At 36.5% G+C, this 18,207-nt stretch overlaps 2 protein-coding genes across 2 annotated transcripts in view; both read right to left on the reverse strand.

Moving 5' to 3' along the window:
* Positions 1-355: 355 nt before the first annotated feature.
* On the reverse strand, positions 356-4,030 carry LOC107567663 (FYVE, RhoGEF and PH domain-containing protein 6-like). Its single transcript, XM_016253372.1, has 3 exons — positions 3,906-4,030; positions 1,448-1,596; positions 356-1,346 (listed from the first exon to the last, which is right to left on the reverse strand). The coding sequence occupies exons 1-3, from the start codon at positions 4,005-4,007 to the stop codon at positions 1,310-1,312; spliced, it is 288 nt and encodes a 95-aa protein (XP_016108858.1). The 5' UTR covers positions 4,008-4,030; the 3' UTR covers positions 356-1,309.
* An 830-nt stretch (positions 4,031-4,860) lies between these two features.
* Positions 4,861-18,207, reverse strand: part of LOC107567667 (FYVE, RhoGEF and PH domain-containing protein 6-like) — a 29,307-nt gene continuing 15,960 nt past the window's right edge. The window contains exons 13-21 of the mRNA XM_016253377.1: positions 17,332-17,415; positions 17,161-17,240; positions 16,874-16,973; positions 15,666-15,809; positions 15,482-15,584; positions 15,061-15,155; positions 11,983-12,111; positions 5,953-6,101; positions 4,861-5,851 (exon numbers count right to left, since the gene is read on the reverse strand). Coding sequence (XP_016108863.1) covers positions 5,815-5,851; positions 5,953-6,101; positions 11,983-12,111; positions 15,061-15,155; positions 15,482-15,584; positions 15,666-15,809; positions 16,874-16,973; positions 17,161-17,240; positions 17,332-17,415 — 921 coding nt within the window. The 3' untranslated portion in view covers positions 4,861-5,814. The remainder of the gene's footprint in view (positions 5,852-5,952; positions 6,102-11,982; positions 12,112-15,060; positions 15,156-15,481; positions 15,585-15,665; positions 15,810-16,873; positions 16,974-17,160; positions 17,241-17,331; positions 17,416-18,207) is intronic.

The following is an 18,207-nucleotide window of genomic DNA, read 5'->3' on the forward strand; positions in this document are numbered from 1 at the left end:
CAGTTCTGTCCAGTAGAAGGTTTTAAAACGATAGTCAAAACACCTACTTTGTACAAAAGAGTTAAAAAAAAAAATGTTTAAGATTATTTAAAAAATGTTTGCAACAGTAACAGACTAAAAACCAAATTAAAAAGGGCATTTTTTTCAGGAAAGTGAAGCAGAAAAAAAAAACTAAATTGCTCATAAAACCATTCTTCCACAAATTGTCGGCGTATAATAATGAATTGTTCGTAAAAATAACACGCTTGCATGAACTGTTGAATGCAATGCAAACAGTTCATGTAAGCATGAAAAAAATTCTTATGGATTTGCTCACATTATATCTATATATATATATATATATATTTAGGTCAGTCTTTCATAATAAAAAAAGTATGCTTTTTTTTTTACATTCAATATGTGAATTATTCTTCAAATTGTTTTTGCGTAAATCATGCAGGTAACGCATGGACTGTTCGTAAAACCATAGGTCTAGGTAAACTGTCGCAATCACTAAAATTTTCTTTAAAAAAAACCCAAACTTTTTGCGTTAATGGTCACATTCAATGCATCAATCATTCATAAAACCATACAGCAACTTTCACCATCAATGTCCAAAACAATGGTTTTATGCATTGTACAATTTATACATAAAGTCACTCTGTGCGTCACGATTAAGGCCCAGCTTTCACAGTTGAATCCAAAATCTCCCATAATGCACCATGCCAGACTGCGCCACATGACCGTTCCAAAGGTGCGACCTGGCATCAGACATCCCTTTGTCATACTTGCTCATGCACATTCAGACCTGACTATGAATCACACCCCTGACCAAATCTTTTTAAATCTTCTTCAGGCAACAAGTGATACTGCGATTAGATTCAGACTGTCCCTATGCCATCATAATGGAGTGTTGAGAAAAGTGGGCAGGATTCATTCGGATTAATTCAGATTGAAATATGATTCATAGGCAAGCCTAATGGTCAGGAGTCAATGAAAACGTCTGTATCTAGTGCTCATGACCAGTCATTGTCTGACTTTTTTGACCTTGAAAGCACTAAAAGCAACTGGACCAGAGAGGCAGCGTTTCCTAAAAATGACATTGGATTAATACCTTACATTTCTGAAGTACAATGGAGGCAGACTGATTAAACAGCCACTCATTGAACCCTCATTTAGGGTGCTTAAGATAGATAAATGCATAAACTACATCTACCAGCATCCTTTGCTTCAAACTGGGTTTTGATGTTTATGCATCCTCGAACTCACTGCCTGTGTACACAGTGCAGAGACCCAGATGAATGACATTTATTCATTCGGTTTAATCCAGTCAAAGGATCATGGCCTCTTGAAACGCCTCAATCCATCTGAAAAAAGCAGCATAGATTTCATCTGAAGCAATGAATCACAGATTAGATTAATAGAACAAACTCTATACAACTCGGTATACAACAAAGTGCTTGTGTACCTCTGAGCAGTGGGAATGTCCTCTGCTCTGAAGATGTAGTAGAATGTGTTTTTATGGTACAGTTTAAACTGCAGTTTTTGAGCCGGTCCCGTCTTCTCCTCTCGGAGGAAAAAGCCCAGCAGCGGCTGACTCTCCAAAGCTGCAACATCCTGAAAACCATGCAATCGTCATCACATGACAGCTTTTATGACGTCACACACATCTGAAACGCAGTGTAGGGGAACAACTGACTAAACTAGTGACGCTACTAACGCAATTAAAGATTTCAGTATTGCAAAAATGTATTGTTTTCATAATAATAGTTTTTCTGATAACAAGCAACTTTTTCCCAAAAAGAATCCTGTCGCTTTACAAAAAGAAAATCATTCAAAGGTCATCTCAAAACTGTCCGAGCTGATTGTGTTTTAGGAAAGGAATGTGAAATGTTTAGTCATTTATCGTGATGTTGGTTTCTTGTACAGTAACATAGTTTTGCTGCTAACCATGAGAAGATTCTAGGTTTGCGCACATCGATTAGAAACCTTTTAGTTTTACTATGAAGTGTGACTTTACATGTTCAGATTGGATGCTGAAATCTTGATTATTTGTGTATGATTTTTGTCATTTTAGCATGACAAAGCGTTACATTGTTGATTTTTGTCACATTGTAAAACCGTTCTTAAGTATTTGTTGTAAAATCTAAATCATAACATAAAATAGCTAAATCTGAGTGTAGCATTGAGCATTTTGATTCATTTTAGTAAATCGCTAAAATGAGACCGAGACTAAACAAAAGTCCCTATGTGGCATTGTACCTCTTTGTTTTTGTAGTGATATACTGACAACTGGCAACATTTAAAAGGTACAATATGTAAGATTTTCGTATTAAAATATCCAAAAACTACTTGCACAGTGTTATATATTTTATGCAGTTGTGTCTTTATGTTATGTTGTAAATCCAGAGAAATTCCGATTTTAAATAATGACTCGTCCCTGGTCATTGTCGCCGATCAATGATGTAATATCCGCAATATACCTGCTTGTAGAAACTATGGCTACACACAGACACAAATGCTGCTGTACAGTTAAACTACATCTATTACGGCTGTCGCGAATAAAATGCAAATGAAAAGTGTTGACCGCAGCATTAAATTTAGATCTGCTGAGTGTTGCGCCATGATACAGTGTTGCGCATTATAACCAATCACACACACGAGTCTGTTGAGTTTATGAACGCAGCGGCCAATCAGAGGCGCTCAGATGAGTTTTTGTTCAGTGCACGGCGCTCGCTGACTGGATTCAGCTCTCACACTAATTCTCTCATCATAAACAACAAAGCGCAGATGTACGTATGATGTAAGAGATTATTTCATAAAACCGTGTATAGACAGCTTTACTGATTATAAGGGGAGTTTTTTGAGAGTGCTTAAACTCGCGCTAGACTTAAGTCAGTCATAATGTTCTTTGACAGTATAAATGTTCTTTGCTTGCATTCTCTGTATAATTTATTCGCTGTTTGAATAACTATGGAAGGTACAGGTAATAAAAAATTTATTCATTACCTCATCCGTGAACATCCTCCTTCATAGCGTCATCAAACTTCGCCTTTATTATTGTTTTGAAAATGCGATCTCTAGTGGCGAAAACGTACATATTGTACCTTTAACAGAATGTTTACCGCTTAAAGTCTTTTTTGTTCATTTTATTAGTGCATGTATAGTTCTTGTGCAGATACTACTTTCATTGTAAAAAAATTATATAATGTAATAATGGTTATATAATTAAAAACGTATCCGCTTTAAATAGTTTCAATAGTACCTAGTAGTAAATCGGTAGAAAATAGTTAGCTCATTTTTATTAGTAGTGTAGCTTGGCCAATGACAAGTTACAAAGCTTCTCAAAACTGCCTGATCTTTTTAGGTAGCTTCAAAGTAATTTGCTGTTTAATAGTTTGTAGTGTAGTGTAACTACTTAGGGCCAGATTTACTAAAGACACGCAATAAAGAATTAGCGCTGAAAAGGTGTGGACCGTTATTTTTGCACCTGACCTTATTGAATATGCATTTGTAGGAGTTTCCCGTTCAGATGCAAAAATTTATGGGTGGAGAGTATTAAAATTAATCATGCAACGTGATTTAGTAACGTTTGCGCTCGTCAAATTACTGGTATTTGTGCCATTATTTAAAGCTCCAAAAAAGCATGTCTTAATGCAGATGCTAATTTGCGCTGCTCTTGGTAGATTGTGTTGGTGATTATGGAAATGCATTATGGCTGCGTCTGTGTTCTTTAATTTGCACGTTGCCAGTAAATCACCCGCAAAAATGTTCACTTCCATTAGCGCTTTTTTTGGAATTGTGCTCTCACTCTAATTTGCTCTGTTTAGTAAATCTGGCCCTTAGTCTTCAGTCAAGCTTCCACTGATAAATTATGAGTAGCTTCCTCAACACTAAAAGTTATTACACAAGTAAAGGATGCATACTTCACTAGCGGCGTAAGTGTAGAGGACTTTGTTCTTAATGACGAACCACAGCCTCTTCCATGGTTTCTTTTGGCCTTTGGATCTTTGCAGATATCCACTCATGGAGGAGTTCTCAGTGTTGGCAGACACCTGTGAGCGAGATGTCTGCAAAACAATCTTACAAAATGTAAACCAACATTCAACACACAAATGTGATCAATATCGAAACGTATTACTGCTAAACAAATAATATTCATTTCTCGTTACACTTCAAACAGTGAAAGATCAGTGGCTTTCTGTGGCTGGAGCTGACAAAGGACCTTAGTGAAAACTGTAGAGAATATAATCAGGTCATAAGTGTTAAGAGATGTGGTCCTGAACAAGGTGCTGCATTAGAGTATTTAATGCGTGTTATATCTTTCCCTGATAAGAGCACTAGTTTTTCTCTCTGTATTCACAGCCGGTGTGCTATAATATCTTGTATAGTAAGTTAAAACAGTGCTGAGTTAGCCAGCCTGGCACTGTGTCTTTACTACCCATAATTCATTGAGGCCATTAAACAGCCTGAACTATTTTAAATACACCTGCATTATATTACCATTTACAAAATATGTACACTTCCAGTTCTGTCCAGTAGAAGGTTTTAAAACGATAGTCAAAACACCTACTTTGTACAAAAGAGTTAAAAAAAAAAATGTTTAAGATTATTTAAAAAATGTTTGCAACAGTAACAGACTAAAAACCAAATTAAAAAGGGCATTTTTTTCAGGAAAGTGAAGCAGAAAAAAAAAACTAAATTGCTCATAAAACCATTCTTCCACAAATTGTCGGCGTATAATAATGAATTGTTCGTAAAAATAACACGCTTGCATGAACTGTTGAATGCAATGCAAACAGTTCATGTAAGCATGAAAAAAATTCTTATGGATTTGCTCACATTATATCTATATATATATATATATATATTTAGGTCAGTCTTTCATAATAAAAAAAGTATGCTTTTTTTTTTACATTCAATATGTGAATTATTCTTCAAATTGTTTTTGCGTAAATCATGCAGGTAACGCATGGACTGTTCGTAAAACCATAGGTCTAGGTAAACTGTCGCAATCACTAAAATTTTCTTTAAAAAAAACCCAAACTTTTTGCGTTAATGGTCACATTCAATGCATCAATCATTCATAAAACCATACAGCAACTTTCACCATCAATGTCCAAAACAATGGTTTTATGCATTGTACAATTTATACATAAAGTCACTCTGTGCGTCACGATTAAGGCCCAGCTTTCACAGTTGAATCCAAAATCTCCCATAATGCACCATGCCAGACTGCGCCACATGACCGTTCCAAAGGTGCGACCTGGCATCAGACATCCCTTTGTCATACTTGCTCATGCACATTCAGACCTGACTATGAATCACACCCCTGACCAAATCTTTTTAAATCTTCTTCAGGCAACAAGTGATACTGCGATTAGATTCAGACTGTCCCTATGCCATCATAATGGAGTGTTGAGAAAAGTGGGCAGGATTCATTCGGATTAATTCAGATTGAAATATGATTCATAGGCAAGCCTAATGGTCAGGAGTCAATGAAAACGTCTGTATCTAGTGCTCATGACCAGTCATTGTCTGACTTTTTTGACCTTGAAAGCACTAAAAGCAACTGGACCAGAGAGGCAGCGTTTCCTAAAAATGACATTGGATTAATACCTTACATTTCTGAAGTACAATGGAGGCAGACTGATTAAACAGCCACTCATTGAACCCTCATTTAGGGTGCTTAAGATAGATAAATGCATAAACTACATCTACCAGCATCCTTTGCTTCAAACTGGGTTTTGATGTTTATGCATCCTCGAACTCACTGCCTGTGTACACAGTGCAGAGACCCAGATGAATGACATTTATTCATTCGGTTTAATCCAGTCAAAGGATCATGGCCTCTTGAAACGCCTCAATCCATCTGAAAAAAGCAGCATAGATTTCATCTGAAGCAATGAATCACAGATTAGATTAATAGAACAAACTCTATACAACTCGGTATACAACAAAGTGCTTGTGTACCTCTGAGCAGTGGGAATGTCCTCTGCTCTGAAGATGTAGTAGAATGTGTTTTTATGGTACAGTTTAAACTGCAGTTTTTGAGCCGGTCCCGTCTTCTCCTCTCGGAGGAAAAAGCCCAGCAGCGGCTGACTCTCCAAAGCTGCAACATCCTGAAAACCATGCAATCGTCATCACATGACAGCTTTTATGACGTCACACACATCTGAAACGCAGTGTAGGGGAACAACTGACTAAACTAGTGACGCTACTAACGCAATTAAAGATTTCAGTATTGCAAAAATTTATTGTTTTCATAATAATAGTTTTTCTGATAACAAGCAACTTTTTCCCAAAAAGAATCCTGTCGCTTTACAAAAAGAAAATCATTCAAAGGTCATCTCAAAACTGTCCGAGCTGATTGTGTTTTAGGAAAGGAATGTGAAATGTTTAGTCATTTATCGTGATGTTGGTTTCTTGTACAGTAACATAGTTTTGCTGCTAACCATGAGAAGATTCTAGGTTTGCGCACATCGATTAGAAACCTTTTAGTTTTACTATGAAGTGTGACTTTACATGTTCAGATTGGATGCTGAAATCTTGATTATTTGTGTATGATTTTTGTCATTTTAGCATGACAAAGCGTTACATTGTTGATTTTTGTCACATTGTAAAACCGTTCTTAAGTATTTGTTGTAAAATCTAAATCATAACATAAAATAGCTAAATCTGAGTGTAGCATTGAGCATTTTGATTCATTTTAGTAAATCGCTAAAATGAGACCGAGACTAAACAAAAGTCCCTATGTGGCATTGTACCTCTTTGTTTTTGTAGTGATATACTGACAACTGGCAACATTTAAAAGGTACAATATGTAAGATTTTCGTATTAAAATATCCAAAAACTACTTGCACAGTGTTATATATTTTATGCAGTTGTGTCTTTATGTTATGTTGTAAATCCAGAGAAATTCCGATTTTAAATAATGACTCGTCCCTGGTCATTGTCGCCGATCAATGATGTAATATCCGCAATATACCTGCTTGTAGAAACTATGGCTACACACAGACACAAATGCTGCTGTACAGTTAAACTACATCTATTACGGCTGTCACAAATAAAATGAAATATAAACTGTTGACCCCAGCATTACATTTAAATCTGATCAATGTTGCGCCATGATTTTTTACGCATTTTTACAGTGTTGCGCATTATAACCAATCACACACGAGTCTGCTGAGCTTATGAATGCAATGGCCAATCAGAGGCGTTCAGATGAGTTTTTGTTCAGTGCACGCGCTTGTTGACTGAATTCAGCTCTGACGCAAATTCTCTCATCATAAACAACAAAGTGAAGATGTACCATTGTTTTGAAAATGCGATCTCTAGTGGCGAAAACGTACATATTGTACCTTTAACAGAATGTTTACCGCTTAAAGTCTTTTTTGTTCATTTTATTAGTGCATGTATAGTTCTTGTGCAGATACTACTTTCATTGTAAAAAAATTATATAATGTAATAATGGTTATATAATTAAAAACGTATCCGCTTTAAATAGTTTCAATAGTACCTAGTAGTAAATCGGTAGAAAATAGTTAGCTCATTTTTATTAGTAGTGTAGCTTGGCCAATGACAAGTTACAAAGCTTCTCAAAACTGCCTGATCTTTTTAGGTAGCTTCAAAGTAATTTGCTGTTTAATAGTTTGTAGTGTAGTGTAACTACTTAGGGCCAGATTTACTAAAGACACGCAATAAAGAATTAGCGCTGAAAAGGTGTGGACCGTTATTTTTGCACCTGACCTTATTGAATATGCATTTGTAGGAGTTTCCCGTTCAGATGCAAAATTTATGGGTGGAGAGTATTAAAATTAATCATGCAACGTGATTTAGTAACGTTTGCGCTCGTCAAATTACTGGTATTTGTGCCATTATTTAAAGCTCCAAAAAAGCATGTCTTAATGCAGATGCTAATTTGCGCTGCTCTTGGTAGATTGTGTTGGTGATTATGGAAATGCATTATGGCTGCGTCTGTGTTCTTTAATTTGCACGTTGCCAGTAAATCACCCGCAAAAATGTTCACTTCCATTAGCGCTTTTTTTGGAATTGTGCTCTCACTCTAATTTGCTCTGTTTAGTAAATCTGGCCCTTAGTCTTCAGTCAAGCTTCCACTGATAAATTATGAGTAGCTTCCTCAACACTAAAAGTTATTACACAAGTAAAGGATGCATACTTCACTAGCGGCGTAAGTGTAGAGGACTTTGTTCTTAATGACGAACCACAGCCTCTTCCATGGTTTCTTTTGGCCTTTGGATCTTTGCAGATATCCACTCATGGAGGAGTTCTCAGTGTTGGCAGACACCTGTGAGCGAGATGTCACTTTAATAGTAATGTATTCATTAGGGATGCACCGAAATGAAAATTCTTGGCCGAAGCCGAAACCGAACAAAATGAAACACTGGGCCCGAAGGCCGAATACCAAACACGGTTTTCAGCCAAAATGTGCTTTTTGCTGTTTTGTCTGTGTTTCAAAGAAAAAGTCAATTACAAAACAACAATTTAAAAATATTTAACACTAAACATTTTTTAACATTCTAGCAGACATTATTCCAACAAAGCACAATTTAACTTAAAATTAATAAGTTACTAAAATAATATTTTTTGACCATCAGACCCCCTTCTTGAATCAGGCATCTATTTTTTACTGTAAAATTAAAAGCAGCCTTGCTGAGCAGAAGAGCCTTCTTTTAAAACATTAGAAAATATTACAGATCTCAATTTGAACACTATGTTATAATTAGAGGTCGACCGATGTATCGGTTTTGCCGATTAATCGGCACCGATAGTTGATTGCTGGAACTATCGGTTATCGACAAAAATCCATGCCGATAGTTTTCCGGGTTGCGTCCGTTGCTGGAGCGGCTGAGAAGCTGCACTTTTATTTTGATTAGATAATCATCAAGTGTTCAAGAATAGAAGCAGTTAAAGTGTGAGAGTATACATACAATATCCATATATATATAATTTTAATGCTATAGCCTTTGTGTATATATTTAAAGATATGCATCTTTAAGCATGACAGTTGAAATTAAATGGTAACACTTTAAAATAAGATTCCATTTGTAGCTTTAAGATGAATGAAAGCTGTGTAAGTATTGAAGTATTGTTGAGTGTGTTAAATTCAACATTTACTATTACTATTATTTTTTTTACTACTACTACTAGTATGGTTAAGTACTTAAGTACTATCATAATGGAGTGTTTCAGAAAAGTGGGCAGGATTCATTCAGATTTAAATAAGATTCATAAGCAAACCTATTGGTCAGGAGTCAATGAAAACGTCTATATCTAGAGCTCATGACCAGTCATTGCCTGACGTTTTTGACCCTGAATGCTTTGTGGGCAGGATTCATGGTAATGTTAAGCACCAAAAGGAGCTGGCACAGAGAGGCAGTGTTTCCTAAAAATGACATTAAGAACAAAACGATGGATTAATGCCTCACAATGGAGGCAGACTGAATCAATTTACCTTCATTAGGCTGCTTAAAATAGATTAATGCATAAACTACATCTACCAGCATCCTTTGCTTCAAACTGGGTTTTGAGTTATGCATCTTTAAACTCACTGCCTGTGTAAACAGTTCAGAAACCCAAAGGAGCGACATTCATTCATTCCACTTAATCCAATCCAGACCAGTCAAAGGATCATGGCCTCTTGAAATGCTTCAATCCATCTGAAAAAAAAGCAGCACAGATTACGACTCTTAGACTAGATTCATAGAACAAACTCTATTCAACTCCATACAAGTGCTTCTGTACCTCTGAGCAGTGGGGATGTCCTCTGCTCTGAAGATGTAGTGGAGTGTGTTTTTATGGTACAGTTTAAACTGCATTTTCTGAGCCGGTCCCGTCTTCTCCTCTCGGAGGAAAAAGCCCAGCAGTGGCTGACTCTCCAATGCCGCAACATCCTGAAAACAACGCAATCATCATCACGTGAAAGCTTTTATTACGTCATACACATCTGCATACTCTCATGTCACTATGAATCAAAAAGCAGTGTAGGGGAACAATCGACTAAATCAGTGATGCTATTAACGTAATTACAGTTTTCAGTATTGCAAAAATAGCTGTTTACATAACAGTTTTTCTGATAACAAGCAACTTTTTTTCCAACAAATAATCCTGTAGCTTTGCAAAAAATAAGGTCATCTCAAAACTGTCCATGCTGATTGTATATGCTTTAGGAAAAGAATGTGACATGTTTAGTCATTTATCGCAATGTTTACGATGTTGGTTTCTTGTATGGTAGATAGTTTTGCTGCTAACCATGAGAGGATTCTAGTTTTGTGGACATCGATTAGGATCCTTTTAGTTTTACTATAAAGTGTGACTTTATATGTTCAAATTGGATGCTGAAATCTTGATTATTTGTGTATGATTTTTGGCTGTTTAACGTAACTCTTATAGTAACCAGCTATCTTTACTAACAAGTTGCAATGTAGCATGACAAAGAGCTACAATGTTGATTTTTGTCACATTGTAAAACAGTTTAAGTAATTATTGTGAAATCATTGTTACTTAAAATTTGAGTGTAAAAATTCATACATTTTTGGTATAAAACAGTGTAGTGTTGAGACATTTTGATTCATTTGAGTAAATTGAAACTGATTTCATAAATGAAGTGGTTAAAAAAACATTCATAGAGAATGAACAAAAGTCAGTGTGGAATTTTACATCTTTTTTTATAGTGATATACTGAAAATTGGCAAGATTTAACTGAATTATGTTTGCAGCTTGAAGTATATTTAAATAAATATACATTCATATTTCTTGTCCCAAACAGATACTGCTTTCATTGTAAAAAATTATATATATTCTGTTGGCGCCGATAGCCTTGTAGGCAGCGTGCCGACATACAGTGCCGTTGCGTGTAGTGTGTAGTTATTGTGTAGTGTACAGCTTGTATAACAGTGTAAATTTGCTGTACCCTTTTAGACATTAATGTCTAAACCGCTGGCCACAAAAGTGAGTACACCCCTAAGTGAAAATGTCCAAATTGGGCCCAAAGTGTCAATATTTTGTGTGGCCACCATTATTTCAGTGTGAGTAAAATGTTTTCAAAAATGTGAGGGGTGTACTCACTTCTGTGAAATACTGTATATCTGTTTTAATAGTAGCTAGTAGCAAATCGGTAGAAAATGTTTCAATAGTTGGCTACTTTTGGCGCTTTTCCACTGCATGAAACGGCTCACTTTTGGGGGGTTTTCCACTGTGTACAGCACCTGGTACTTTTTTTAGTACCACTTCGGCTGAGGTTCCAAGTGAGCCGTACTGTTACCAAAATGTGACGTGTAAATCCTGCTGATCACTGATTGGCCGGAGAAAATCATCACTACCTGCGTCATTGAACTTGCGACACGAGACACAACAGATCCGCTAGATTTAAATCAGCACAGCCAGCGAAGGATCGAACGCAACTTTTTTTTTTTTGAATGAACAACCGTTTTGAACGAGCGCACCTTTTTTTTTTTACAACCAAAAAATGGCTGTTTCGTGGTCTGTTGAGGAAGTACAGACGTTCCTCTTGTTGATAGCCGAGAAGTGGATCCAGCGAGATCTTGATGGGGCGACGCGGAATGAAAAAGTTTTCAGGAGGTCACTCTGCTCTTGGCCACCCATTATGTGTTTAATCTCACCCACTCTAAAGCGGTACTAAACTGCAGTGGAAACACGAGCCGAGTCGTACCACTCAGTGGAAAATCACTTTTTGTCAACACCGGCTGTTGCGATTTGGGCGTCCCGAGTTTGAGTCCTAGCTCGCAGACATTTCCCGATCCCCCTAATTTTTGTTAGTAGTGTACCTTGGCCAACAATAGTAATACTGCCAAAAAGTATATCTTTTTAGGTAGCTTCAATGCAATTAGCTGTTTTTTAAAAAATAGTTCGTATTGTAGTGTAGTTACTTAGATAATCATCAGTCAAGCTTCTATTGATAAATTATGAGTAGCTTCCAGAACACTAAAAGTTATTACAAGTAATTAAGTAAAGGTTGCATACTTCACTAGCGGCGTAAGTGTAGAGGACTTTGTTCTTAATGACGAACCACAGCCTCTTCCATGGTTTCTTTTGGCCTTTGGATCTTTGCAGATATCCACTCATGGAGGAGTTCTCAGTGTTGGCAGACACCTGTGAGCGAGATGTCACTTTAATAGTAATGTATTCATTAGGGATGCACCGAAATGAAAATTCTTGGCCGAAGCCGAAACCGAACAAAATGAAACACTGGGCCCGAAGGCCGAATACCAAACACGGTTTTCAGCCAAAATGTGCTTTTTGCTGTTTTGTCTGTGTTTCAAAGAAAAAGTCAATTACAAAACAACAATTTAAAAATATTTAACACTAAACATTTTTTAACATTCTAGCAGACATTATTCCAACAAAGCACAATTTAACTTAAAATTAATAAGTTACTAAAATAATATTTTTTGACCATCAGACCCCCTTCTTGAATCAGGCATCTATTTTTTACTGTAAAATTAAAAGCAGCCTTGCTGAGCAGAAGAGCCTTCTTTTAAAACATTAGAAAATATTACAGATCTCAATTTGAACACTATGTTATAATTAGAGGTCGACCGATGTATCGGTTTTGCCGATTAATCGGCACCGATAGTTGATTGCTGGAACTATCGGTTATCGACAAAAATCCATGCCGATAGTTTTCCGGGTTGCGTCCGTTGCTGGAGCGGCTGAGAAGGGTCTGCGGTCATTACACAGTGCGAGAGCGGCCTCTAGTGGTTGAAATCACTGACCGCACGTGCTATTTGTTTAGACACATGCTATTTGTTTAGACACCTGATACTGCACGCTGAACAGAGCGTCCGGAGTGTGTGTGATACCAGTGAGTTCTCCTAGACTCAGCGCTGCACTTTTATTTTGATTAGATAATCATCAAGTGTTCAAGAATAGAAGCAGTTAAAGTGTGAGAGTATACATACAATATCCATATATATATAATTTTAATGCTATAGCCTTTGTGTATATATTTAAAGATATGCATCTTTAAGCATGACAGTTTAAATGAAATGGTAACACTTTAAAATAAGATTCCATTTGTAGCTTTAAGATGAATGAAAGCTGTGTAAGTATTGTTCCTTGTTAGAGTGTGTTAAATTCAACATTTACTATTACTATTATTTTTTTTACTACTACTACTAGTATGGTTAAGTACTGTTTTTGTTAATAAAGCACTTTTAGTTTTTGTTCAGTATCAATTTTAAAACTATCGGTTAATTAATCGGTATCGGCCAGTGTGGTCCAACCTAGCTATCGGTATTGGCAAAATCCACTATCTGTCGACCTCTATTTGCTACTGGAGACCTGGATGAAACGCTTTAAAGCTTAAGTCTATGGAAAACCATTGAAATTTTGAATGGCCATATCTCCGTAACAGCGAGGCAAATACGCACCGCGTCGATAGCCCCCAGGGTTTGGGAGTTAGGGGTGGATAAATTGCGGTCCGCGCCGACCGATCAAGCGATCCCGGAGGGCTACCGACACGCGGAGGGTGGCATTCGATAGGGCTCCTCGAGCTGAAGGGATCCCCCGAATTTGGTGGAGATCCACAGGCGCGTTCGCGAGATAGTGACACCAGTCAACACTTTCACTTCAGTAAGGAGGTCTCTTGTAGAGGTTGACCGATGTATCGGTTTTATCGGCACCGATAGTTGATTGCTGGAACTATCGGTTATCGACAAAAATCCATGCCGATAGTTTTCCGGGTTGCGTCCGTTGCTGGAGCGGCTGAGAAGGGTCTGCGGTCATTACACAGTGCGAGAGCGGCCTCTAGTGGTTGAAATCACTGACCGCACGTGCTATTTGTTTAGACACATGCTATTTGTTTAGACACCTGATACTGCACGCTGAACAGAGCGTCCGGAGTGTGTGTGATACCAGTGAGTTCTCCTAGACTCAGCGCTGCACTTTTATTTTGATTAGATAATCATCAAGTGTTCAAGAATAGAAGCAGTTAAAGTGTGAGAGTATACATACAATATCCATATATATATAATTTTAATGCTATAGCCTTTGTGTATATATTTAAAGATATGCATCTTTAAGCATGACAGTTGAAATTAAATGGTAACACTTTAAAATAAGATTCCATTTGTAGCTTTAAGATGAATGAAAGCTGTGTAAGTATTGTTCCTTGTTAGAGTGTGTTAAATTCAACATTTACTATTACTATTATTTTTTTTACTACTACTACTAGTATGGTTAAGTACTGTTTTTGTTAATAAAGCACTTTTAGTTTTTGTTCAGTATCAATTTTAAAACTATCGGTTAATTAATCGGTATCGGCCAGTGTGGTCCAACCTAGCTATCGGTATTGGCAAAATCCACTATCTGTCGACCTCTAGTTATAATAAATGTATTAACAGAGCTGTTGTAATTATTATCATTATTATTGTCGTACTTTTTATTTTATTTTAGAGAACAACAGTAAAATTACAATACTAACATTTATAAATGTTGATAAGAGTTCTTGCTTTTTCTCAACTTTTGTTTTGGCGGAAACGCGCAGGAAAACCTCAATGCTTCTTCTTTTTGTTGACAACAGCAGATTTATAAATGAGTCTCATTATGAATACGTCGCACGTATCGCATTGTCACATGCCTTGTAAAAATTTATAAAAATGTGACTGAGCACATCATACAGTAAATTTCAATAATCATACAGTAAACCAGCAACAATCACCCCTTCGTCTTCTCATCGAAGACATGCGATGCAGTACTAAACAGTCTCTTGCTGTCGGTGCTTGTAATGATTTTTGCGTCTTTCTCGGACAGTTTTAAATGCTTCCACACTGCTGACATGTTTGTTGCATTATAAAGAGTGCCCGCCTCTCACTTTACGCTGGTTGCTATTTGATAGCATCACGTCATTGTTCGGTACAATTTATTCTGTCTTTCCGCTTATTATATTAATTTCGGTTGCCAAACATTCGGTGCATCCCTAGTATTAATATGACATCAGCGTTGTGGTAGAAACAGTCACCTTCATTACAATGACATTACATAAAGTTGCGTAAATGCTGCATGCCATTGCATTATGGGTAATGTATAACTTCAAGTCACCTCTTTGAGGGCAGAAGGAATCTTCTTCTGTTTTCTAGAAAAAGCAAATGATGAACTCCGCCCACTAGGGGAAACGGACACACTGGATTGGTCGCCTAATACACAAAAGCAAAACAGCACATTAGAAAAAATACGTAGTATTTCCCTGTGCAACTACACAGCTAGTGTTGTGCTTTCTAATGTCAAATTCCGAAGTTTTCATATTATATTTTTACTACTGATAACTTTAATTTTAGTTAACAATAACAACACTGTTGCTATGTGGTTGCTAAGGTGTTCAAATGGTTTGGTTATGCGCTGTATTTGAATATGAGCATCATTAAAAACAAGCATGTCCAATAAAAAAAAAGCACTACTACGTGGGAATAAGAGAATATGAAATAAGAGAAGAAAAGTTGGGTTGACAGCAGAAATCTCGTACCCTTGTGCTGTAGTTTAATATAGCAGTGGTCACACACTCGTGCCAGCTGATTCTTCAGGTATTCTAGGTAGTATTTATTGGATGAACACGCCTGACACACCACCTGTTGCCACAACAAATGGAAATCAGACCTATTTTTCCATTCAAAAATAAAAAAAGGCCTGGAACTTCTCTTATTACCAACCTTCCCGCAGGCACGGCAGTGGTGGCGTCTCCAGGTGAGCGTGAACTCACACGTGCAGATCATACACATGGTCGTTCGCAAATCCGGAATCCAGATAGGAGCTTTAGAGCCCAGCGGTAGACCATCATCAGAGATTCCCTCCAACTACACAGGAAAAAAAAAAAAAAAAAGAGAGAGTGCATCTTTATGAGCTCCTTCAAAAAGTGTCTGAAATATTGTTCTGCAATTATCGGTTGCTTTTTTATTTGGAAGCTTTTTTTTTTTTTTGTATGAATGCCAAACAATTTATTCAGACATCTGAACTTTTCCCAGATATTTTCCACATATCGGATGGTGTGAATAGTTTGTGAATATCTGTTTATGTTGTTAAAGACTAAATTGTTCGAGTATCCATATTTTTCATAAAATTACAAAACACTTTGGCATCAGCCTGGCTGGGAATAGTTCTGGTACATTGTTTGTGAATAGTTTTATACTTTTATGTTCTTAGGTCAGTGTTTTAACAGTTTGAATGAACAATTCAATCAATTCAATTATATATTTATATATATACATATACATATATATATATATATATATATATATATATATAGTTGTTTTTCTTCTTTTTTTCCTGAGAATTAGAATTCTGATTATTTAGCATTGGACTTGAATTGACATGAATATTTCTGGTGGATGCTTAATGAATATTTTACACTTTTTGCACAGCTCTTAAAGCATTAAACTGGCATACATCAGTATTACTGCAAAAAGAAAAGTAGTTTTTTCATGTTTTCCAGTACAAATATCTAAACATTCTTAAATCAAAATACATTTATTTGAGATGCAAAACGAAAAATGTATTTTTTTGAATTAGGTTAAGGAATTTATCAGAATTTGTATTTTAAATTGCATTAGGTTGAATTCATACTTAAAACAAGAACCAATATCTCACAATATGGTAAGAAAAACTAAAGGGAAAACAATTTTAGTTTTCTCACCAAATTTGGCTGATATTGTTTTCTTACGCAAGACTTAAACAAGACTTTGTATTTTATGTCATTCTGCATCTCAAATAAATGTATGTTTAAAGAATTTTGTAATATTTACTCTGAAAAGAAGACAAAAATCAATTTTTGCAGTATACACATGTCCGTGAAGACCCTATAAATCTGATGAAAACACACAGAAAGATACACCTAAAATCAATCACACTTAAATGCACCCACCTCCTGGCTTCGACTGGAAAAGAAAGAAATCTTCTTTCTGGTGTAGTCATCTATTGCTTTAGTGATGGCTTCCAGCCATTCGTCTCTTTCTGTGGCTGAACTGCAAACATCATTTTACAGTCTGTGATTTCAATTTAATTAAACATAAGTACCAAAAACTGTTTTGGCACAAGTGATCAAAGGATCATTATCGTGTATAATTATTCTTTGCACTGCTGATATTTCTTTAATGTAGAGCCCACACACAAATCATTGCGGTTGTGTGTGTGTGTGTGTGTATTTCTTACTTGGCAGACAGTATGAAGGAGCGTTCCACACTCTCAATGTTTAACTCATTCTGATAGGCCTCCTGAGTTGGTTTGCTCACCTATTGAAGACGTGGGACACACACGACACGTTACAAATCTTGTGAGATTGTGTGTGTATGTAAGGAAGTATTATAATGGTGGATGTCTGACCTTCATGCCAGCCAGGGAAAGCATGCTGTTGACTTTATACTGGCCAGACTGAACGGGAGTTGTGTACAGCAGAATATCATTAAACTGTTGAGAGAAAGAACATTTACTGGCTGTCCGAAAATAGTGTTACACCATTCACAATTTCCTGCCATATGCAGCAATTTCCTGTATTGTAATTGACCGCATTACTGCACATTGTAATATTGGGTGTGTGGTTGCAGTTGTGCATACATTTACATTTTTTTTAGTTTTACTACCTCAAATGTTACTCATGCACTGAGATGTAAGAGTTGTAAATATCAATTTTCCAAGATATTAACCCTAACTAAAACTGTTAAAAACATTTGAGTTAACTTAAAGCTGAAAAACTAAATATAAATATTAGATAAAAACAAGTTAGCTATAAGTTTAAGCTGAAGTACTAAAATTACTAACTGGAAATAAATAACTAAAACTGAAATGAAAATAAATTAAACCTAAATAGCTATATTTAATAAAAGTTAACTACTAAAAATGACAAAAGCACAGAATTACTAAGGCTACGTCCACACGAAGCCAGAGCTTTCCCTATCCAATCTTTTTTTCCCCCTCGTCTCAAGAAATATCTGCGTCCACACGAAACCGACACAAAACAATGTAGTATAGTGAAGTGAAGTGGCCAAGTATGGTGACCCATACTTGGAATTAGTGCTCTGCATTTAACCCATCCAAAGTGCACACACACAGCAGTGAACACACACACACACCGTGAACACACACCCGGAGCAGTGGGCAGCCATTTATGCTGCGGCGCCCGGGGAGCAGTTGGGGGTTCGGTGCCTTGCTCAAGGGCACCTCAGTCGTGGTATTGAAGGTGGGAGAGAGCGCTGTACATTC

The sequence above is a fragment of the Sinocyclocheilus grahami genome, unplaced genomic scaffold (assembly GCF_001515645.1).
Source record: "Sinocyclocheilus grahami isolate Dianchi unplaced genomic scaffold, SAMN03320097.WGS_v1.1 scaffold1178.1, whole genome shotgun sequence".
NCBI classification, from domain to species: Eukaryota; Metazoa; Chordata; class Actinopteri; order Cypriniformes; family Cyprinidae; genus Sinocyclocheilus; species Sinocyclocheilus grahami.

What these genes read in the sequence shown, in the direction of transcription:
- LOC107567663 (XM_016253372.1), bottom strand. Translation starts at nt 4,007, where the DNA reads ATGAGTGGATATCTGCAAAGATCCAAAGGCCAAAAGAAACCATGGAAG. An exon ending in ACACTTACGCCGCTAGTGAA is followed by an intron (nt 1,597 to 3,905) that starts GTATGCATCCTT and finishes CATGGTTTTCAG; the next exon opens with GATGTTGCAGCTTTGGAGAG. An exon ending in GACATTCCCACTGCTCAGAG is followed by an intron (nt 1,347 to 1,447) that starts GTACACAAGCAC and finishes TGCTTTTTTCAG; the next exon opens with ATGGATTGAGGCGTTTCAAG.